The sequence below is a fragment of the Enoplosus armatus genome, chromosome 18, assembly GCF_043641665.1.
Source record: "Enoplosus armatus isolate fEnoArm2 chromosome 18, fEnoArm2.hap1, whole genome shotgun sequence".
In the NCBI taxonomy this organism is placed as follows: Eukaryota; Metazoa; Chordata; class Actinopteri; order Centrarchiformes; family Enoplosidae; genus Enoplosus; species Enoplosus armatus.
Window position 1 is genome coordinate 1,656,114 of NC_092197.1, and position 23,887 is coordinate 1,680,000.

At 41.8% G+C, this 23,887-nt stretch overlaps 3 protein-coding genes across 3 annotated transcripts in view; all 3 read right to left on the bottom strand.

Moving 5' to 3' along the window:
- Positions 1 to 12,599: 12,599 nt before the first annotated feature.
- Positions 12,600 to 15,407, bottom strand: LOC139301131 (cytochrome c oxidase subunit 5B, mitochondrial-like). The gene is made up of 4 exons (XM_070924440.1): positions 15,298 to 15,407; positions 14,204 to 14,274; positions 13,358 to 13,457; positions 12,600 to 13,160 (listed from the first exon to the last, which is right to left on the bottom strand). The coding sequence occupies exons 1-4, from the start codon at positions 15,392 to 15,394 to the stop codon at positions 13,048 to 13,050; spliced, it is 381 nt and encodes a 126-aa protein (XP_070780541.1). The 5' UTR covers positions 15,395 to 15,407; the 3' UTR covers positions 12,600 to 13,047.
- Positions 15,408 to 16,349: 942 nt separating this feature from the next.
- On the bottom strand, positions 16,350 to 18,438 carry LOC139301118 (cytochrome c oxidase subunit 5B, mitochondrial-like). The gene is made up of 4 exons (XM_070924421.1): positions 18,322 to 18,438; positions 17,461 to 17,531; positions 17,096 to 17,195; positions 16,350 to 16,898 (listed from the first exon to the last, which is right to left on the bottom strand). The coding sequence occupies exons 1-4, from the start codon at positions 18,416 to 18,418 to the stop codon at positions 16,786 to 16,788; spliced, it is 381 nt and encodes a 126-aa protein (XP_070780522.1). The 5' UTR covers positions 18,419 to 18,438; the 3' UTR covers positions 16,350 to 16,785.
- A 515-nt stretch (positions 18,439 to 18,953) lies between these two features.
- Positions 18,954 to 23,887, bottom strand: part of LOC139301454 (drebrin-like protein B) — a 5,366-nt gene continuing 432 nt past the window's right edge. The window contains exons 3-15 of the mRNA XM_070924850.1: positions 23,347 to 23,459; positions 23,162 to 23,236; positions 22,865 to 23,008; positions 22,472 to 22,549; positions 22,241 to 22,392; positions 22,094 to 22,154; positions 21,207 to 21,272; positions 20,838 to 20,949; positions 20,545 to 20,757; positions 20,218 to 20,271; positions 19,644 to 19,729; positions 19,248 to 19,311; positions 18,954 to 19,164 (exon numbers count right to left, since the gene is read on the bottom strand). Of these exons, the coding sequence (XP_070780951.1) occupies positions 19,028 to 19,164; positions 19,248 to 19,311; positions 19,644 to 19,729; positions 20,218 to 20,271; positions 20,545 to 20,757; positions 20,838 to 20,949; positions 21,207 to 21,272; positions 22,094 to 22,154; positions 22,241 to 22,392; positions 22,472 to 22,549; positions 22,865 to 23,008; positions 23,162 to 23,236; positions 23,347 to 23,459 (1,355 nt within the window). The 3' untranslated portion in view covers positions 18,954 to 19,027. The remainder of the gene's footprint in view (positions 19,165 to 19,247; positions 19,312 to 19,643; positions 19,730 to 20,217; positions 20,272 to 20,544; positions 20,758 to 20,837; positions 20,950 to 21,206; positions 21,273 to 22,093; positions 22,155 to 22,240; positions 22,393 to 22,471; positions 22,550 to 22,864; positions 23,009 to 23,161; positions 23,237 to 23,346; positions 23,460 to 23,887) is intronic.

Sequence of the window (23,887 nt, forward strand, 5' to 3'; positions counted from 1 at the left end):
GAATGTGTTCTGTGTTCAAAACTTTCCTCCCAAGACGATCGACAGCATCAGTCGTTTCAGCAAAAGCCCCAAAACATCTGTTTATGTTCAAGAGACGAAGAACTGCAGTCGCTGTATTATGATGGGGGGGGGGGGGAGAGGGTCAACAAAACATCAGGCTTTAACCCCAGAGACAGCTCTGTCTGCCGCAGTCCTTCACCAATCTTACCCACGTGTTTATTATTGTAACCACGACGACGAGGGGCGAATAAACTAAATTAAAGTCATTTCAACCCAAAACATGACCCTTCTCTGAAGACCCCCCCCCCCCCCCTCTGTCCGCCTCATGCTGCGTCACCTTGTGAGCCGCTGTCATCTGATCTGATTGGCTCGAACAAGCTCACATTAACTTTCCAACCAACAAATACATGGTTCTTTGTGCAGCTCAGAAATATATGAAGTGAAGTTAGGAACTTTACGCCCCCCCCCCCCCCCCCCTTTCTGAAAAAGGAGATAGAATACATTCAGGTCAAGCCTGCGATGCTCACTGTTCCAAATGAAAGGCTGAACAATAAGCACCAGGATTCATGTTTTTATCCTCTTCAGGGAGCCGTGAACCAGGAGGAACCTTATCCAGTCCTCCCAGTCTGGACTCAGGACTCATCCGTCTCTCTGAAGATCCTTTGAACACAAATGTTTTCCACACAGCTCGGAGCTTTGCGTCACCCCAGACTCCAAATTACCTCCCAAAAAATCAATACTCTTCATATCACAGTGACAGCTTGGAATAATAGCCAATATATGGAGTTATTAAACACAGACAGACACTCATCTTAAATCTCCAATATTACAGGCAATACGTTTTGCAGCAGACTTTATGTCTGGCGGATGTGATCACATGCAGCTTGCAGCTCAGTAACTGAGTGGACGGGCGTCTGACGGAGGACGAAGGCAGGAAGGAAAACGATAATTAATGTGTGTTTCCAATCCGCGACTGTCATGTGAACTTTGGAGTTTGATGCGTCCGTATAAACAACTGGTGGCACTTATTCAGCAGAGCGATGCTTCAAACGCTGGAAAACATGATGGAAATATGACATTTGTCACATTTGACACTGGACATAATTCACAGGGCGAAGACATTCGAGGTTGTTGCACTCTGTAGTAGCTGTAAAGAATGAAAAACGAGACCTGAAGAAGAAGTTCAAACCCACCTAATATACTAAGACCTTAAGCCCACAAAGTGTAGTACTGCAGTACTGGTCGAACAGCACAGCTGATTTTATACAGAGACATAAACCATACGCATACACACAGACGCCGTTCATCTGCAGTGTTCAGCATCATATTTATCTTATTAGAGGAGAAGCCTGCTGCAGGTGCTGTCCATACACTGATACTCCCTTCATCTGTCCTGGTCTTCATCTGTCCTGGTCTACAGGGACAGATGAAGACAGAAGAGAAGGAAGGATGCAATTAAAAAGGTTAAAAGAGGTTTGACTGTGAAAGCAAGATAAAGAGTTCCCCGAGAAGGTTGATCGTAAAGCGTGACGGTTTGGGTTTCCTCTCCATGAGGATCATGACAGAGATACTACGTCTCTAAGCCACGTGGGGACAGAAGAAGAACTCCACGTTGAGACGAGAGACAGCTGCTGGACGTCAGGTTATAGAGAGCAGAGAGACGGAAATATAAGTAAATATGTTGTCAAATCAAAGCTAAGACTACACCTACGCTGTTCACCTGTACTGTGTTCTCATGCATCTGTTTCTGTTTCTGTTGTCAGAAAACTGAACAAGTATAAAGTAATACTTTAACTGCGAAAATGGACAAAGCTGAGACTACAAGTTCTGTCCCAGTTTGCTGTCTGGACATCCGCCGGAAGGATTTCTGCTGAAACTAGATTTGAAATAATCATGTTTGTGCGAGTCTGTAATCAAGTCAATGACAAACCACACTTTGGGAGCCATTCTGTGGTGTTTTCACTTGACACTGTCCAGACATGCCCAGTCACCTCGGACAATCATGCAAACAGCCACATGGACAGATGTGTGATGATGATGATGATGATGATGGAGCTGTGTTAATGGCAGAAGCCCCACTGGGAGTTCTCTGCAGGCTGCAGCAGTGAGACTATGGACGTGACAATCAGCCCAGTGTTCCCAGTGTGTCTCTTTATATAAGCCGACGCTGTAAGAGATGAGTAAAACTGTCGTCTTTGGGACATTTTGGGTTCTAGCTGCTTCACACAGAGCGGAGCCACGTCAACTCTACAACCTGAACTGCAAAGAAATAACGATTGAATGAGTTCAAACTTGACTTTCTGAAAAGGTGACAGCCCTGAAATTTGGTATCTTTATCTGATAGAATCTTTATCTCTTATACACAAAGAAAATAAGACAATAAAACAGTTTAATAAACTCTGAAACACGGTGAAAGAGTTTCAGTTGTTCAGGTGATTCTTCTCACGTCAGATCAATATATAAAAACGATTGTTTTGTTTCTTCCTGGTGCGACACAGTAATAAACTGACCAACAGTCTCTCCTCATATTTTCAATGTTCAGCTGTACGGATGAATAAATGAATATCCAGTAAAACGCTTTACATACAGCAACAGAGCAACTTAACATCCTGTCATTCAGATTTTAGAAAACAGGCAGCAGAATTTGTTCTATGATAACTTATAAAATCAGACGTGAGAGATGTGCGTATGTGATAAGCCTGTAAAAAGTATTTTGCGTGTAATAACTTCACTCACAGAAACACACATAATGTGATATCTCTGCAGCTCAGCCCCTCTGACAGCAGGGTGAGCGAAGGGCAGGCTGACTCTCCAACATATATCAAACTCTCTCTGCATCAGCCCCTGGAGCTCCGCGGTGCTTTGACCCAGAAGAGACTCAGAAAGAAACTCCGACCGGTCGGCCTCGGTGGCTGGATCTCCAGACGGTAAGTCAGTGTCAGCTGCGTCAGCCTGAAGGCAGGATAACTCACGCTCCATTAAGGAGACAGGAGAGAGACAGGAGTCGAGGCTGATGGGAGACAAGGCCAGCGCCTGTCAACACTTCGAGCTGGTTAAAGATTTAGTTTGTGTAACATCTACGACTCCATCTCATAAATGTTTCATCCTTTTCTCTTTGCTGCTGTTTAACCTCCCGCTCTCTGTTGACCTCAGGCAACGCAGAGCTGCAGGTTTCTGACACCAACAGACGTTTTTCACAAAGTTACATCAGTGTAGTAAATTGCTGATGAGCTGGCGGGAGTCAGTAGGTGGAAGTTACCACTGCGATGCATGTAGGAAGGTTTACGTTTCAACCCAAAGAGATCCGTCCAGGAGATCCTGTAGAACCTGTGACATGTTGGAGTGTGGAAGTCGTGGCGAGTCAGGAACCTGAAAATCACTCTGATGGTCAAAGGATTTCACTTTTTAACAGTTTGAATCCAACAGGAACCTGTTACATGTTGAAACTAATGTTAACACAAAGATGAGATTTATACTTCATCACATGTGTTTCCAGACGGAGATTTTCAGTTTTACAAGAGAAAAGATTTCATGGATGAAGACTAACTGGTTGATTTGGCAAATGCACGTCATTCGGTTCATTTCAGAGGAAGCTTTTCTTCCCTGAGCTTTCCTTTGGAACCAGGACTGCCTCCCCAGCGGTGATGACACCGTCCCAGACGGGGCTGGTTATTGTTTCTGACACCAATGACAATACGACACCTGAGCTGAGGTACAGCTACCAAGACGATACTTCTTTTTGACGTCTTGCATTACAAATATAAACATGTTTTTTTCTGTAAAACCTTCTTTGACTTTGAGTCCTGTTTTAAATCCTGACCAAAGAAAACGTGAACAGGACTGCAAATTTGATGTGAGCTTGTTGATACGCAGCCCTGCGTATTACCTGATTAAAAAGCTGCTTTACTGTGTGCTTTATGCATTTCTGTGTTCCCTCCACCTCATTAGCAGCTTCCTGCAGCCTCCCCTCTTTTAGAGGGGGGGCTGGCAGTCAGCGCTCCCTGTGGTCTCATCTGCTGCTCAGTATTCTTCACAGGGAGTGAAACAGACACAAAGTTGAAACACCAAATCTAATTACATTTTACCTTTTCTCATCAAACTTTACGAGTTGTCTGTCTGAAATAAATCTTTATTACTTGACTTAAAGCCTGTATGCAACTTGGGTGCAATAATTACGCCTCTAAATGAGCGGGACTTTGAGTGCCAGCAGTTCCAGGTCAGCTACATTGGTGGACATGCACTGTTTATCGCAACACGTACGAGTTTAAATTTCTCCTGACTGGCAGCTCACAAAGCTGCAGAGGGCATTTTTGATTGGTCGGAGCAAAACACGAGGCCCCCAAAGTAAGGTGCATGTGAAGAGATGAAATGAAATATGTTTTTTGATTTCTCTTCTCTTTTATAAACTCGGGGGTAAAGTCTGCCAAGGCCTCTCTTAATCCATTTCTCTGTGATAAATGTTTGTACCTTGGTCTGACAGGAGCTTAAATTAGGTGAAACTGCATGCTGTGAACCTCCTCAAGGACATGAGGAAGGAAGGAAGGAAGGTTGACTTATATGTTTTCTCACAGTACTGACCAACGTTGATTTGAAATAACTCAAAGCTAAAGCCAGCATTTAAGTTTGGGGGTCCACGGGCCTCACGTGAGGTGGGGTGTCTTATCTGTAGAGTACCATATTTCCCTTTGCTTGTGATGGCACTGTTTATAATATGTGTGCGGATGAATTGCCTCCCAATACGTTGGATGTTTCTCTTCATCTCCCCAAACACCCGCCAACGTCATGAGCCTCAAAGTTTGCTGTCCATGCTCCATAATCCTGGGGCGACAGTCTGTTTGGGCTCTAACTGGACTGAATGGAAGCAGACTGGTTTTTCATACTGTGAGTCAAACGTGAAGTGATGACAGGGCTTCAAACACACATAGGGTCATATCTGAATTAATGAATACCAGTCAATAACTATGTGTTCTCTAGATTATGTGACGACTGAACAACAGCCCCTAGGTTGGGAACCACTGGACTGAACTAGCTAACTGTTCATAAAGTAGTTAATATCAGTTCACTGTATGTAAAGTAGCTCAAGCTAGATAACTATATGTAAATTTGTTAAAACTAGCTAACTGCATATAAAGTAGTTAAACTAGCTAACTGTATCTAAAGTAGCCAAAACTAGCTAACTGTAAGTAGTTAAACTAACTGTGTATAAAGTAGTTAAACTAGCTAACTGTGTATAAAGTAGTTAAACTAGCTGACTGTATATAAAGTAGTTAAACTAGCTAACTGTACATAAAGTAGTTAAACTAGCTAACTGTGTATAACGTAGTTAAACTAGCTAACTATATAAAGTAGTTAAACTAGCTAACTGTATATAAATAGTTAAACTACCTAACTGTATATAAAGTAGTTAAACTAGCTAACTGTGTAAAGCAGTTAAACTAGCTAACTGTATATAAAGTAGTTAAACTAGCTAACTATATAAAGTAGTTAAACTAGCTAACTGTATATAAATAGTTAAACTACCTAACTGTATATAAAGTAGTTAAACTAGCTAACTGTATATAAAGTAGTTAAACTAGCTAACTATATAAAGTAGTTAAACTAGCTAACTGTATATAAATAGTTAAACTACCTAACTGTATATAAAGTAGTTAAACTAGCTAACAGTATATAAAGTAGTTAAACTAGCTAACTGTATATAAATTAGTTAAACTAGCTAACTGTATATAAAGTAGTTAAACTAGCTAACTATATAAAGTAGTTAAACTAGCTAACTGTATATAAATAGTTAAACTACCTAACTGTATATAAAGTAGTTAAACTAGCTAACAGTATATAAAGTAGTTAAACTAGCTAACTGTATATAAATTAGTTAAACTAGCTAACTGTATATAAAGTAGTTAAACTAGCTAACTGTATATAAAGTAGTTAAACTAGCTAACAGTATATAAAGTAGTTAAACTAGCTAACTGTATATAAATTAGTTAAACTAGCTAACTGTATATAAAGTAGTTAAACTAGCTAACTATATAAAGTAGTTAAACTAGCTAACTGTATATAAATAGTTAAACTACCTAACTGTATATAAAGTAGTTAAACTAGCTAACTGTATATAAAGTAGTTAAGCTAGCTAACTGTATATAAATAGTTAAACTAGCTTCACCTCGAGCAGCTACAACAGTAAAATGCTGCTCTAACTTTGATGCATCAGTATTAATAATCTAATAATGCCAGATAGAATATCAGTCACAGACATTTTACTGCAGATTGGGTACTTTTACTGACTACATGAAGCTGATAGTACTTTTACTACTGATACTTTAAGCACAGGAAGCTGTACTACTACTGATAATACTACTGGATGCAAATTGAAGCAGAGGATTTTGCTGGAGGTATTCTCTCTCTCTCTGGCCGGTGCTGACATCCAATTCTTCACTGTAGCGTCTCTAATGACTTTCTGTGACCATGCAATGAGCTGCTGGAACTTAAGAGCCTTCTGAAACACCATAATGCCTTGTGAGATAGGGTTTCTATGACGACCAAAAGCACAGTGATGCTCAATTACCCATGTCGCCCACACTTCCTTTCTAATCCCTGCTCCCTCCATGCATGAGTGTGTGTGTCTATGTGTTTTATTGTTTGTTTGTGAAAGCACAAGTTATGCTTAATTACCCCAAATGTGTTTTCTGGTTCATGATGTTATAGCTCTTCCTCTGCTCATTAACATCCGTTTACCATTCACTTACAGACAAGGGTGGGGGGGGGGGGCAGACAGGAAAGCAAAAATGCTATTTTCCTTCAGAGGAAATGGGCAGAAGACATGACAAGAGGTTAAAAGAGAGCTGACTTTCTTTGAGGATATACAGAGAAAGCTCACATCCCTAAGCAGCAGCACATGTTTTCACTCACATAATGTATGTTGGCAACAATCATCATCCTTAAGCCTTTAATGGTCTTCTCAACCAGACCATAGAGCACATTTTGAACTGCGGTACCATGTTGAAAAACTCAAATGGATTGAACCATCTCACTCAAATCAAGTCCCCAGGTGGGTGGTACAGGTGTCCCACAAGGAACATAAGTGGAGCCCCTGATATTTACTTTATACAAAAAGAATATTTATTTTCCAACTGCCATGTCCAATTTCATGCTAACAATACCATCATATACGTCATCTCCAGATTACAGTTGTTTTAAACTCAAAAAAGACAAAATATTTGCAAGTGCAACTACAGCATTAAAAGCACTCAGGGATTTGGTGAGACAGATTGTCCTGCAGAACTCACGTTGAGCACATTTGCTCAAAAACAACACATGCCAGCAGCTGTGTGAGGTTGTACTGTACTGAGGCTATTATCATGCTAACATTAGCATGATAATGCTAACATTAGCATGATAACAGGCTCACAATGACAATGCTAAGATGATGATGTTGGATGACATCATCCTACCTGCTAAACATCAGCATGTTAGCATTGTAATTGTGAGCCTGTTATCATGCTGAAGTTAGCATTTAGCAAGAAAAAGGCAAAGGGCGGACGTTGTAATGAACACCGTCAATTTACAATATAATGAAGTGACTGTACACATCATTTACTGACTTACACCAGACATGTTTTGATTTGAAGCTAATCTTACATGTATTTTCAGAAGAAGTCCACAGAAAGGGTTGAGAAATCGTATCAAAGCTGGTGACGGAAATGTTGTGAAAGAGAAGGAAGAAGTTTGCTTCAGAAACATGGGAAAGGTCAAAAATCTGTTGTAGCCAACCAGGTGGAAGAGCAAAAGCAATGTCCTGGCCTTAAAGCTCACCATGCCCACCCACACGATGTCTATCACACCGACCTCCAGCTGTGCTGTTCCCATGGTGCACTGCTGCCACAGATGGAAGACAGTGAGCAGTAACAGCCTCTGACTGACAGCCGAGATGAGAGCGCTGCTACAGAAGAAGAAGAAGAAGAAGAAGAAGAAGAAGATTGAGACTTGAAAGAAGGAGACACACAGTGTGAGGTGGGAGGAGAGCTGCACAGCCCACTGAATACAGTGAGAGGGGCTGCATGTGAATTTTGTAAGTCAAGTGTCACGAATGAGAAGCTGCCGAGGTGACAGAGAGATGAGATGGACATCTGAGCATCGAACATAGTCAATTACACTGTTAAGAATAGTGTAAGATAAGAATGTGAAACTTCTTCAGAAGTTCAAACAACTCACTGTTTCTTGTTGATTCCTTTACATATTCTTGAGTTTTTATTCGCACATTAAAAACTGACTGGAAAAGCAATAAATAAAAAAAAAGCCAAAATATAAAAAGAGAAGTGATAAAAGCTGAAAACACAGGTAGCTTCTTCTGCTCCATACAAATCATTCTTGTCCTCGCTGGTACTCACTGTTGAGGGTGTATGTAACTACGAGATCAGTTAATTCATTAAAAGATGAGAGGTGTGGCGCCGTGGTGGCCTTGGGTTTAAAGGTGCCAATATGCTTCATCAGAACTTCCAGTCGGATGGTCAAACGGGGTCAGAACCTGACTCGTCTGGGAGCAGCAGGAAAGCTGGGTCACTGTAAAATCAATGCTAAAACTTACCGGTAGCCAGTGAAGAGAGGCTGAAACAGGAGGGATGTTATCAGCCCTGTTTCAGCCTCAGGCGCTGACCATGAAAAGCAACATCGCCGGTTTGAGTCCAAATGGGGATCTTTGATGCATGTCGTTCCCCTTCTGCCCCTCCCTTCACTTCCTGTCATCTCTCCGCTGTCCACCCTCTAATACACCATTCAGACCGACACAGCGATGCGGTTGAATCCTGCGTCGAGGGTCCATCTGCATGGGTCTGCGTGCGTCAGCCGACCCCCTCCCGACCAGGACTGGAAATAAATTCAGTGAAAATGTAGATTAACTGACTCACTGCAAAAACAGGAGAGAGAGAGAGAGAGAGGGAGCATATGGACAGATTGAAAGGTGAAACTGAAGCGTAACTTATCGTGAAGTGTATAGAACCACACTGCAGACTGGAGTCTGTGCTAACAGTGACGCAGGGGGGACAGCTGTCTCATATGAATGAGTCCAACAAAGGTCAAACATGCGTCCAGAAGGCTGTCGTCATTAACTCGTCTCTCGTCTAAAAGGGGGTTTAATAAAAGCAGAAAATGCCCAAAAACGGTAGGAAGCAGCTATGAAAAACCAAGACGAGGAGTCAGTGGGTTTTTTTTAATCATAATTAAGAGTGTTTATCTACTACACAACATTAAACACTCTTCATCCATCTGTTTATCTCGTTCAGGACGCATTCAGAGGCGTCTTGCTGTCAGTTTGAGCCAGCGATCTCCATAGACGTCCATTATAAAAGACACATATATAAAACTGTCCATCTGTAAACAAGATCGATTAGTCGTCAGTCAGTGAAATCATCCAACAACCTAAACCTCACTTTGTTGTACATCTCGTCATTACATCACCATGGGTACGCTGGTGTGAGCTCCGCGTGAGGTGCCACCTTCTCACAGCATGTTCTTCTTTCAGAAATAGCAGTATATTTGTGGGAAAGGGCGTATGCATGTTTTCTGTGCGTACACTTGGTTAACGTGATGAGGATGGGCACGCAGGGCTGCACCTGTGGTCCTTTAAGCAGATGAATTCAAGTAACATGAGCCCCCACTAAGCCAGGAGATGGTAGAAGTTACACGGCCCAAAAGGAAACAAAAATCCTTGTTTTAATTACATTTTCTTTTGCACCTGGAGGCACTGGGCTGTCTTCCCACCGTGTTTTGTTCTGCATGCCAGCTCAAGGGACGCTGCCGAGGAAAGCAAAAGGCCGAGCCAAATGGCTCCTCAGAGGAAGAGGAGCAAAACAAGTCCAGCCACAGCTGCAAAAATAACACCAAATCCTGCTCAACACTGTCTTGGGCCCAGTTCCAGTGTCCCCCACCCCCCCACCCTCAACCCCCCCAAGCCATTTCACACTGTACATACTTTGCTGTTTGCTCATAGTTCTGTAGGACTACATCAAGTCACCATCGTGCTAAAAGACAAATAACTACACACACAGTGCTGCTTCGAGACGCGTGTGGTTATAATTAAAAGGAACATTTATTTGTGTTGCCTCCTTCCATGTTTTATGTTTTTGTTCTTTTGACGCTGCACAGTATCACTGATGCTATATATCATCCTGATATTAAGAGATCAGAGCTGTCGATGTGTGCACAGTTCTGTGCAAAAGTTTATCTGAAGTGAATATGAGGCTCCAGCAAGTGGGTATCTTTCAAAGTTAGTGTTTTTAGTTCATGTCTCCCTCTTTGTGCCTGCAGCTCAGCTTGAAAAACTCTGTTGGGGAAACACAAACAGTAGAGGAAGAAGACAACATGTACGAGTCAGTTCTCTTCCAGCAGAACTCTTTATTCTGCAGAACTTCTGGTGGATTTCAGGGCTGTTTTCCAGTCCCCCTCTACCTGTTTGAGGTGCTCATACGAGTGAAGCCAAGAGGGCAGAGTTGGGTTCTCACTGAAGGCTGAGAGGATTTGAGAAGCACTTTGTGAAGTTATTTTTAGAGAAAAACAGTCAACATAAAGCGACGGGGTCAACATTCACTGACAAGGTGTCATTAGTCTGTTTTACGATGCAACTAAAGACGAAAGACGTCTCCGATCTGAGTCACTGTGTCTCCTCCAGGGTTCAATAACTCAAGACTCAAGACCGACTGTGTGAAACTTTACAGTACAAACTTTTAAAAGAAGATGATCATTACTTTTAAAGCTTTATGAGTAGTGGCCATTTAAACTGAACAAGAATCACATAATTGTGGTGAAAAGGTCCTCGGGTGTGTCGAGGTGACAGATAAAGCCGAGCGGGTTATCAGGTCCGCTGTGTATAAAACGGTGTTGACACAGAACAATGAGCTGCTGCTGTTCGAGTGCCTGCAGTCTGTGTTAAAGGTCGCAGGGATCAGTGGCCTGTCGGTATCTCAGATCAGTCCGTGTTATTGTTCCCTGCTGACGCCTGCAGGTCCTCACGTCATCTTACTGCTCTGAAGTCTGTCTGTGACTAATCTTTCCCAACTCAGTCTCTCACTATTCCTACATGTCTTATTACAACTTTTTCAGCCGTGTGTCCGCACTGTCTGACAGCTGCAGAACAAAGCAGGAAATAAATATAAAATATCAATATGGTGCAATTCCATAATATACACAATGCCAAAAATATAAACAAGTTAACGGAAAGGATCATTGTTGGTGAGTTGCATGCAGTGATTGTGTCCATGAGGACTTGTAATGATCTGTGGAGGGACAGTAATCAGTTCACCACAGTCTGTTTTTACATTCATCTGAATGGAACTTATAACGGACGTTCGTTTATTTGTTCAATATTATCCTTGGTGATCATTAATAAATGGTCTCCCAGTGAAGCCTGATAATCCTCGGCAGGCTTGAGGTACTTGTACTTTACTTGAGTATTTCCATTTACGTTATGGAGGGAAATATTGTACTTTTCACTCCACTACATTTATGTTGACAGCTTTACTTTGCAGATTCAGATTATAAATACAAAATATAATCAACAAATGAATTACGCCTAAAAAGTCATAACTGGAACTGGAAAAAAGTCTCAAAACCAGCTCCTTTTATCTAATATATAGTATAATGATAATCTGATATAATGAAGACGGATTCTGTAACTTGTGTCTACAGAGACGAGACATAAGAAATGAACCGAAGATCAAACCAACCGGTTACAGGAGAACAGCTGTGTGTTCAATAAAACATACTGAGCAGAAGTTACATATATTTATAGCTGGCGCCCCCTGGTGGCACACACACACACACACACACACACACACACACACACACACACACACACACACACACCTCTTCTGTCCATTCGCTGTGCAATATACTTAATTTACTAAACTCCAAGCCTAGACAATAAATACTAAATAAATAATGTGTAAATCTCAGAGTTCCTTGTTTACTCTGACAGAACAAACACGAATGTATCAGCTACAGATCTCAGCCCGCTTTATGAGAAAGTAGTAAAAATCTCCTTCACTTTTACTCAAACTTTTGACTTCAAACATTTCTGAGAGCTCCAAACATCTCTGAAGTTTATCAAAAGCAGATCCCAGATGAAAGCAGAACACCAATTATTAAACATGACTAATACTAATACATTTGGCAGCATGTTACACCACATCTCCTTATGTCACTCTCAGCCAATATTTAATGATTTAATCCTTTTTATACATTTAAATATACATATTAGATGGTCGTTAATTACACAGACTAACTGCGGGTGGAGATTTGAAAGATCTCACACAAATGAAATAAACTTTTTAAAATAAAAATCACATTTTGGCAGAATGAAATATTAAAATATAAGGTTGTTTTAAAGAATAAGGCAGCTTAAATCCTCGTCTCTGATTGGCTGTTTCGACTCAGAGCACACACCTGATTAACTCAGAGTCGGAGTAAATCTGTTAATGAATGACTCTTTGTCTTCACTCAGAGACTCTAGATGAAGTATTTTACTCCTTTTTGAAGTATAATTCTTAGAACAGGTACTGGCTGAAATCAATCTTCTTGCCAACTGAAGAAAAGAGTGCACAACAAGCAAAGCAGATCCACAGACAGGAGTTGAAGACTTTATTGGTTCAATAAGAGGAGTAAGTGGACCGAGTGTAACATTGTACAGTACATGTGTCAACGTAAACTGCAGCGTAATGGAAATGTTTCAAACAGTTGTGTCCCAAACCACATCTGATCCCTCTGTAAATGGTAACATGTAAAGCAAAGACTGATGAGGTTAGCAGGTAGATCAAGTACTGTGACAGAACCAGTCAAAGACCAGTCAGACAAGGACTCACAACTTAAGACCAGGAAGTAGACAGAACCAAAAAGTTCCAAAGATAAATAAACTTCCCGGAGATTGAAGATTGAAAACGTCTCCGTCTGATCTTTCTTCACCTGGTTCTGAAGGTAAGAGGAATATTTCAAAGAGGAGCTAACACTGTGCAGACACACAGCGGTGTAATAGATGTCTATCATAACAGAGGTATGTAGAAGTTAGTGGGGGAGCTCGTGAGCCACCAGTTTGTAGTGGGAACCACAGGACGGGCAGCGCTGGGCCTCGCCCTCATGAAGCCAGAACCAAACCACGGCGGTGTTGTCTTCTTCACCTGCAGAGAGGAAATGAGGAGCAGTTTAGAACTAGATGTCAGCAGAATAAACGCACTGAAAGTTTGTTCCCTCCTGATGATTGAACTCTTTTAGTTCTGTTTTTGGTGCTAAATGGATTCAATTCTGGCAGATTCTCTCTCAGCTGAAGTCTCTGATCTAACCTGAGGTGTTTAATGCCGTTTAACAGATGACTTACAGACACATCCCACAATCCTCTTGTTCGTGATGGAGGGAACAAGGTGGGGATCAACCTTGGAGCCAGCATAGTCTTTAGGCTTCATCATGCTGTAGGGATCCTGAAGGAGAGGAGGGTTAGGTCAGGTTAGTGATCTTCTGTGTCCACAACTCATCATCCAAATCTGAACAGCCCTGTGTGTCACACTCCCAGCATCATAACTCATATATTAATTATAATTCTGTACAACCCCACTCTCTCACCAGGATGAATTATTCTACTGAATACAACTTTGAATTTAAACAGCGAGTCAAGATTGACACTGGTGCAGCTGTGACAATCAAAGTTCATTACTCAGTGTGTGCTGAGGGACAAGAAGTAATCCAACACCTCGTGCTGAGGTAATTTCCCAGTTTGTCCCACAACACGCCTGCTGGGCACAGATAACAGCCTGCGGAGTCCAGACTAACCAGCTCTGGACATTTCTTATCTCCTAAAAGATGAATTCCTCAGCTGGAGGATAGCGGTGTAAGAGATTCTGGTCAATACACCGATCCCACAGGCTACGCTGTGGATGTCCATACGTCCATTTTCTCCTGGAGATAGTGAAGAGTAATGTGGATGTATTGATCCAGTGTACAGGCTGCGATCTTTATCAGCGAATGCAGCTGAAGTGTGTACGGTTGAACTCCTGCTCTCGTGGTCTGTCGGGTGTGATGAGGCAGTAAACCCAAATAACTCAAATATTTACCACTGAGCTCATTTTGGAGTGGTTTAAGTCCTAACATAGAAATGTGAAATATGCTTTCTGAATGTCTTGACACATGAGACCACAGATAAAAAGGTGATTTAGATAAATGATCTTACCGTTCCGTCCTTCATGGCCTTCATGATGACCTTCTCCAGTCCTGTGGCCTGCTCCTCGTCAGTGGGAATCCCTGCCAACGTAACAGGTTTAAAACATGTCTGATAAAAGGGGCAAAGGCAACAGTGAGGGGTCACACTGAGTCACCTTCCTTTGACATTAATGAGGACTGAAAATGACAGTTACTTTGAGGAATCTATGATCTATTTTTTTGATTAATCGCTTTGTCTACAAAACGTGTCGTCTTCAAAAGTCTTGTTTTGTCTGACCAACCGTTCGGACCCCAAAGATATTCAGTTTACTGTGATATAAAACAGAGAAAAGCAGCGAATCCTCACATTGGAGAAGCTGCAACCAGAGAATATCTGGTATTTATGATTGATTACAGACATAAATAATCAAACAATTATCAGAATTGCTGCTGATTCATTTTCTGTCAATCAACTTAGATCGTCCAACCGTTTCAGCTCTAATATTAACGATATTACCACAGACCATAGAGTACTTTATTAATCCTAATGGGAAGCTGCAACTGCCATCTACATGTATTCTGATCCATCACCTGTATAACATTGTTTTGGCGGACAAACAGCTAGCTGATAATAACTAGTAATATTATTTAGGCGATATGAATGAACATGTTGACTTTAGTACTGTGGTGGCCTGTAAGTCCAACTAACTACCCGAAACTTCACAGCTGTTCTGGTTATTCTTGTGGCGGATCAATCAACTTTGAGAGACTTGTGTTGGCTAACTGGCTAACTGGCTAACGGTCTGTGTTTTGGTCAGTACTTTAGCAACACTGGCTAATGTTTGGGGGAAAATGTACCATTTCCTGCATTTCACACAATTCAAAAGAAACAGAAAGACACGTGGACACCGTTTACTTATAGCCAACACTGATTTTGTAATTAAATTATTGAAAATCACGATTGACCTCTCGCAGCTAGCGGTGCAGCGCTGCTAACGTTGCTAATGCTAACCGGCTAGCGTGTGGAGGACTTCCGCCTGAGATCGACGCGGACAAATCGCCTTTTAAAACTCATATTTCACGGTTCTTTAAGACTTCATAGCTCTGTGTTGGTTTCGTCCTCACCTCCAGCCGCCATGCCGCGGGTCAGAGCCGGGACCGGGGCAGCCCGGCAGGTTGTCGCGGCTCTAACAGCCGAGCGGAGCAGTAACCTTGCAGCCATTTCTCCGTCTTTCCTGTCACCACAATCTCGTCGCACGTTGATGACGTCTGGGATTTATTGACGTGTCGCTGGGTTTGAACGTTGTGCAGCTTTATTGAGGTTGATATTTAATATGTTTTGTAATATTTTGTCCACGTCATTTATATTAATGACAGCAGACAAAATATTAAAGACACCTCTCAGTATAATCAGACCCAGAATCAGATTTAATGGGTACATTTGTTTCAAGATAAAAGGAATTTGACTCCAGTTCTAGTGAACATATAAACATATAGATATCATGTACACACACAGTAATGTAAAATATGCAGCCTGCTTAGATTTACATTTCACAGTAATGGATAATATCTACATGTTATTGCATAATTTGTATGAATGAATGAGTAGTTCTATTTTATTTATTATCTTGTCTGGTCATTTACCCATCTCGAAGGAGATAATCAATGATGAAAATTAAATAAATACATATGCAGCCTCACATACATACAAATATAAACAAACATAACATTTATGCACAAATTCATGGGAGTTAACTCATTATATGTCTGATTCAGTTCATGAATAAAACGCCTGTAAGTTTATTTCTCGTCTTGTTCCATGCTTCAGAGATATATTCAGAAAACGCAAACAGTAGATGTTTTGGTGTTACAGGGTTTGTTATCACTTTACGACCAGCGTGATTATTCCCAATCTACAGTGTCATCAACGGTGTGCCAGTAGAGTATGTACCAATACAGACATGTAGGTGTAAGGGAACAAGATATGAAGTTAGGAAATAAGGAGGGAAGTTAAAAATAATCCAAATAATCCTGTAGATATTTTTAACCACTGGGTACCTAATCTATTACTATGAGGTACAGTATGACCTACAGAGCAACAAAGTTAGAAGTCCTTTCAACCAACTACCATGTCAAGCAGGGAGAAAAATGTCCAAAGAGTGTAAGACGTCCATAAATAGGAGTTCAGAAACTTTATTGGTTCAATAAGAGGAGTAAGTGGACCGAGTGTAACATTGTACAGTACATGTGTCAACGTAAACTGCAGCGTAATGGAAATGTTTCAAACAGTTGTGTCCCAAACCACATCTGATCCCTCTGTAAATGGTAACATGTAAAGCAAAGACTGATGAGGTTAGCAGGTAGATCAAGTACTGTGACAGAACCAGTCAAAGACCAGTCAGACAAGGACTCACAACTTATGACCAGGAAGTAGACAGAACCAAAAAGTTCCAAAGATAAATAAACTTCCCGGAGATTGAAGATTGAAAGCGTCTCCGTCTGATCTTTCTTCACCTGGTTCTGAAGGTAAGAGGAATATTTCAAAGAGGAGCTAACACTGTGCAGACACACAGCGGTGTAATAGACGTCTATCATAACAGAGGTATGTAGAAGTTAGTGGGGGAGCTCGTGAGCCACCAGTTTGTAGTGGGAACCACAGGACGGGCAGCGCTGGGCCTCGCCCTCATGAAGCCAGAACCAAACCACGGCGGTGTTGTCTTCTTCACCTGCAGAGAGGAAATGAGGAGCAGTTTAGAACTAGATGTCAGCAGAATAAACGCACTGAAAGTTTGTTCCCTCCTGATGAATGAACTCTTTTAGTTCTGTTTTTGGTGCTAAATGGATTCAATTCTGGCAGATTCTCTCTCAGCTGAGGTCTCTGATCTAACCGGAGGTGTTTAATGCCATTTAACAGATGACTTACAGACACATCCCACAATCCTCTTGTTCGTGATGGAGGGAACAAGGTGGGGATCAACCTTGGAGCCAGCATAGTCTTTAGGCTTCATCATGCTGTAGGGATCCTGAAGGAGAGGAGGGTTAGGTCAGGTTAGTGATCTTCTGCGTAAGATCATCACTGAAGAATCAATAAACCTCATTAAATATTGTATGTTATCCATTCATAAATCTGTTTATAAAATCCTTTTCATGCATCCTTTGGACACTCATGCCTGACTTACATTTATTCTACTAACTGACCTCAGTGACTTCCCTTTGCAGAGTAAGAGAGAGAAAACATTCATAGTGATAAAATAATAATGTAATCTTTGATGGTAACAGTTGTCGTACCGTTCCATCCTTCATGGCCTTCATGATGACCTTCTCCAGTCCTGTGGCCTGCTCCTCGTCAGTGGGAATCCCTGATGAGGGACCAAATAACATTAGACGTAAATAAACCCAACACACCACCACATAGCAAATAAAGACCTTGCAAACTTTTTAGACGAGGTATGGCAGTTTTATATGGTCTAATAAATAGGGCTGGGCAATACTTCAATATTATCATCCACTGATAAGATCATTAAGTCTTTTTACAAAACTCTGTAAGAGAGTGGAGTACAGTTCAATGTAATATTATTTTACCTAGTACCAAATTACAATCCAATTAGACAGTCTTTCTAGGAAACTAGGGAATTACTAGGATGTTGGGAATAATATTAATACTATGTCAGCCATATCGTCCAGCTCTGCTTCAGAGTTGTGTTACAATAGACATCACTTCCACTATTACGAGTTTAGCTGTCATATTTGAGCAACTGACATAATCACATACAAATGACGAACACATAAAGCTTAGTGGATGTTTTGACAACAGAAATAAAGATGAACAATGTTCAATATGAAACAGTCCTTTATATTTTTAATGTGTGCCGAATCGAAGAAAGTTATATCCTAATTCTAAAGTGGAAAATGTCTTCATGTTTTACCAGCTATACAGTTCAGGCGATACACTACTTCTTATTAAATTGCCAGATTTTTAAACGAAGTTTGACGTGATTTTTTGTATTGAGAAGAATCACAGGTGCAGTAGCTAACTAGGTCTTCCGCCGTCAGTAGCGATATCTGTCCTTGCTGTGGATAAACAGAACATTTAAATCATATTCAAGCGGTCTTTCAGTATTTATAACTCGATGTTGGTTTCGTCCTCACCTCCCGCCGCCATGCCGCGGGTCAGAGCCGGGACCGGGGCAGCCCGGCAGGTCCTTGCGGCTCGGAAAGCTGAGCGGAGCAGTAACCTTGCAGCCATTTCTCCTTCTTTGCTGTTTAGTCGCTGGTCGCAGGGCTATGACGTCGTAGCTGGCCCAATTCGTCACACGGCTTTGACGTAAACGCTAACGATAATTCAATTAAACATTGTTTATGAAATCCTGATTCTGTTTGTTTGTTTGTTTGTTTTTTACATTCAATAAATTTATACCAATTGTGGGTCTTGTGGCTTCTCCAGTGGTGGAGGAAGTATTCAGATCCTTTAAAAGTACTAATACCACAATGTAAAAATACTCTGTTACAAGTAATAGTCCTGCATTGAAAATGTTACTGAATAAAAAGTATGTAAGTGTGATTATACTCAAGTAAAAATCTATTGCTGATTAGTTTCTACAGAAATTACGTCTCTCTTGTTGATTTGAATTATCACGCAATAATGGATTTAGTCATGTGTGGCATTGAGACAAGGATCTAATTCCCTTTCTCCCATTAGTCTACACACACGCACTATGACTTGAAAATGACAGTATTTATTGTGATGCCTATTAATCCAGTGATGTGAAACAATGAGAGAGTTTGACACTTGACAAACCTTTAATATGACAAACAAAGTGATGTAAGAGACACATTCAGTGATGAGCGATGAGAGCTAGAGAAGCTCGACGTAGTTGGCGGGGAACATGCCGTAGTGTCCGTCAGGTCCGTAACCTCTCCACCAACCCTCATCCACCATCTCTACCCCCGTTATGATGTCATCGGGGTCAAAGGTGATCTCTGTGTCGTCCACTGAGGAGGAGAGGTGATGGTGAGAAGAGCAACATCTACATATACAGTGACGTGTGTGTGTGTGTGTGTGTGTGTTTACATACCAGCCTGGTAGTCATACAGAGCTCTGGCAGAGAGGTCCCGTCCACTGGCCTTCACATCATCAGCCTAATATTTAAAAGAAATCAATAAGCAGTTCATTTAGTCCTCATGAGCTCCTTTAAACTCGATCCTGCTTTCTGTCCACGTTTAAAGGAAAAGTTATTCTTATTTCTTTCAACTTCACGTCTGTGTGTTCACGACTACAGAGCTGAAGACGGGATGTGGTTAGCCTAGCTTAGCATAAAGACTGGAAGCAGAGGGAAACAGCTAGCCTAGCTCTGTCCAAAGTTCACAAATAAAGTTCAATTGACTAATTAACATGTTATATCTTGTTTGTTTAATCTGCACACCAACGGAAATGTAAAACTACATGTTGTGGTAACTGGAGAGAGACTCACTGGGGGGGTCTGCTGGTAAACGTTCTCATACAGGTCCTCGTCCTCCGTCCCCACTGGATGTGGAGCCTCATACAGATCATCTGTCTCTGACATTAATGGATCAATAACAAGGTGTTAACTACAATCATACCGTATAAATGGACATCGTTGGAGGAAGTAGATCCTTTACTTTAAGTACTAATACCACACACTGTAGTGAAAAATACTTCACTACAAGTAAAAGTCCTGCATTCATCTTCAAATGTTAGATAATTACATGAGAATGAACTATTAAAAGTACTCAGTGCAGAGAAATGGTCCCTGTCAGTATACACAGTATATACTGTATTCATTATTCATAACATTTTGAAATGTAAATTTACTTAAACAATTAATCAGTTATCAAAACAGTCACAGATTAATTTTTTGATAATTGACTAATCAACTAACCAACTAATACTTCAGTAAAGCAAAGATACCTCAGATTTGTACTTAAGTACAGTACTTGAGTGAGTGTTACTTCTCACCACTGTTCCAGGAGTGTTCTGATCAGTTCATTGATAACTATTGGCTGACAGAGAGGTCATCATCATACCTGCGATGCCTTCATCTGCGTCGTCTTCAAACTCATCTGACCACTCCTCTTCCTCTGTGGATCACAGACAGACAGAGAGACACGTCTGATACGGAGACCACCACTTTGAGCTGCTTGTCGTCTGTTTATCGTTATAGTTTCAAACAGCTTCAGCTTCACAAAGTGCTGCAGCGTCAGAGCTTTAAGTTTTAACAGAATATTCCAAAGAAACATGGTACAAAGCTAATGATTAAGTCATTAAATCCAAAATGCACCCAAACTCTCCTGTGAAGGTGAACTGCACGGTCCAATCAGTGCAGAGTCATAGAGATCTGTGGTGTGTCTGACCTGCAGCTCGAACAGGTGAGCCTGTTGTCTCTGGCGGTGCAGGAGAGACGGCTACAGCAGGTGAGTGAGACAGTACAGGTGAGACAGGCGCGACAGGAGACAGGGGGGTCGTGGAAAAGGCCGGGACCACAGCCGGAGCAGGTGGATCCTGAGGCTGCTCCGGGGTTTCTGTCTCAAAGGGTTTCTGAGACAGAAAGCGACTCTGCAGCTTCCCTGAGAGACAGAGACAACATGAATAAAACCACTTCCTGTTTCATCAGGTGTATTATTAACGAGGGATCCGTGCTGGTCACCAGGTCTGGATGCAGCAGGAGACGGTCTGTCGTTGGCCTCGAAGCTCTGCTCCCTCTGCTTGAACACGTCTCTGGGATTAAATGATCTCTGAGAAATCAGTGATTTGGCCTCCTGTGAACGACAGCGAGAGCTTAAAGGGGTATCAATCAATCAATCATCAATCAATCATCAATTTACTATGCACTGCCAGTAGGGCGGACAAGCTGAAGAGGATCCTACATTTCCCATAATGCAACAAACAGCTTCTTTCATCAGAAAAACACAAACGAGCAGCTCCTCAAACTCTGTAACTCCATATCTTAATATAATGATATTAAGCTAATTTATTAGATAATTAACATGTAAATATATGTTTAATTCACACTCACATTAGCTTTCTGCACTGATGCAGCGAAGTTGATGCCCGTCTTCTTGTTCTGGTTTTCCTGCTGGTTCTAAAACAGACACATGATGTTATGTGTAGAGTTCATTATCGACAGTAAACAGTCTCAAACTGGAGAATTCTGACATAAAACAACTTGGGTCTTCATCTCTATTCATGATATATATGATAATGACGTATTTCTGACCACAACCCGTCCCTGAGGACTGATTGTGTCTTCACCTGTCCTCGCAAAAGGACCCCGTTTCCCAACAATGACTGATTCATAATTCATGTTCCCGGGCGGAGGCCAGTGTGAGACAAGTAAACTTTGATGAAGCTGCTGCTCGAGGAAGACGTTGCCCTGAAACTCATATCAAACCTAAACTGAAGCTCATGAATATTCAGGTCGTGTGTCGTCATTGTGTCTTCATCTCTGTGTTAACGACAACATGCAGACCATAAACCCACCAGGAACGTTTCAGCCAGAAGAGGGACAAGAGGAAGAGGAGGAGGATGACGACAGAAACTGTCCCGTCAATTGCTGAATTAATGCTGAATCTCATTTTACATCAAACATCACATAACAAACAGCATCAGTGTTAAACATTTACAAGAAAACCTCAATAAAACACGTCAGGTCTGGGTCCTCCTGCAGGATCTGGACCTCCTACAGCCGGTCTACCGTCATTTCTAAGAGTCTTTCGTTACGATGCTTTTGGGACACTTCTTGAGCTTAAGAAGGTTCATAAAATGGATTTTACAATGATCTTAGCTTTAAGATGCTTTTGGGAAATGAGGCGGCGGTCCAGAGGTGCAGAGGTGCAGAGGTCCAGAGGTCCAGATGTGACTCCAGCTGCAGTCGTTGTTTCATCTTCTGTTGCATCAGCTCACCTGTCGCTGCTGCTCCCGCTCTCGTTCTTCTTCTTCTTCTTCCCTCTGCTTCTGATAAATCCTGCACACAAACACAACAAGCACTGACGGATGGCTTTGATTCTTTGGTCGTGTTGTTGTTGTTGTTGTTGTTGTTGTTTGACTCACTTGTTCTGTTCGATCTGCTGAGCTCTCTCCTTCGCTCTCCTCTCTCTCTCCTTCGACTGCCTCTCCTCCATCTCCCTCCTCTCCCTCTCCAACATCTGCCTCTCCTGCTCCACCCGTCTGCTCTCCTCCTGGCGACGGACGTCTTCGTCCCTCTGAAGGACAGACTTGTGTTATCCTCACACTGAATAACACTACAGATGCTTCACGTGTGTGATGAGTTTGAAGAGAAACCTGAGCTTGGACCCAGAAGTTGTCCTTCTTGGTTTGTTGAATTTCCTCCACAGCATTGACCTTCTGATACACGGACCCCTGTTACGAATGAAATTGTTTATTATACTTAAACAAGCACATATTTTACTTTCCGGTCTGTGACATTGGGAAACCCTCTCCCGTTGATGGACTGCTAATTATTGATGCTAAATACATTTTGAAGGACACGTAGCCGTCAGTGAGTCCTGTGTGTGGGCAGCTTTAAACAACAGACACACTTTAGTTAAGGTTACTGAAAGACGGTGGTTTCAGTTAAATGTTTGAGTGACTGTTCAGTATTTAACCAGGAACACCGTGTTTCCTGAGCGAGAGCTTCGAGGGGTTGAAGGAGCTCAAAGCAGCCGGACTCCTCACCACAGGTCCTCTCGGTGCGTCTCTGTATTCTTGTTTTTGTTTGTGGAAGTTAAAGTTGCCTCCAGACGCTTTGGCCACTTTCTCCAAGATGGTCTCCGGTTCCACGTCCTCCTCTCCCCGAGCGTTCACAGTCACGTGGGCTCCCTGTGGTCACACACGTGTGTCAGAGTTACATACAAACATACGAACACAGAGCTGAACCCACATCGCAGGCTGAAGCTACAAAGGGACATTTCGGGGACAGATGTTGCCACAGCAGCATTTTATTTTAACAGACTCTCACAGAGTCACACTCACCTTTAGGAAGTTGGCCATTGAGGTCACATGATTGGCACACATTCCTTTTCGAGAGTCCTTCACACCTTCACCTGTCTGTTGAGTGTGTACACGCACATATATGAACACACACACACACACACACATAGACACACATAAATCCCAGAAACCGATCCAAGGACGTCTCGTCGTGTTGTGTGTCTCACCCAGTTTATGAGGACATATTTGGGCAGCCCAGAGTTGGGGTCCTGGACACGACAGAAAGCGTACATCACCTTCCCGCTGTTCAGCTCCTCCACCATCTCGTGTAATCCACCATCTACACACACATTATTTTACATGAATATGTTGTACTTGTGACCTGCTTTCTAGTCTTCTATATAACCAGCAGGTCTCTAAGGTCCTCTGATCAGGGTCCGCCGGTTGTTCCTCGTTAAGTGTTGTAAAGTGAAATGATTACTCATTAGCTTATCAGCATACTTCCTCACATGTATGTTATTTACACGTGCATCTATATGAACGACAGTTACATAACGGAGGCCTGCTGTGTGTCTTTGTATACTAGTCATCTCTCTCTGATCAATAATCACTGTTCATAAAGGATCAGACTTTACACAAAACAACAACAGGATTGTAATTAGTACATAAAAGTGTTTACAATGCACAGATTAGAGTTACTTCAACTATGAGTACATCACCAGAAGTGAAAGTTGTAAAACACCTTGAATGAGTTCAAATTGTCCTTTG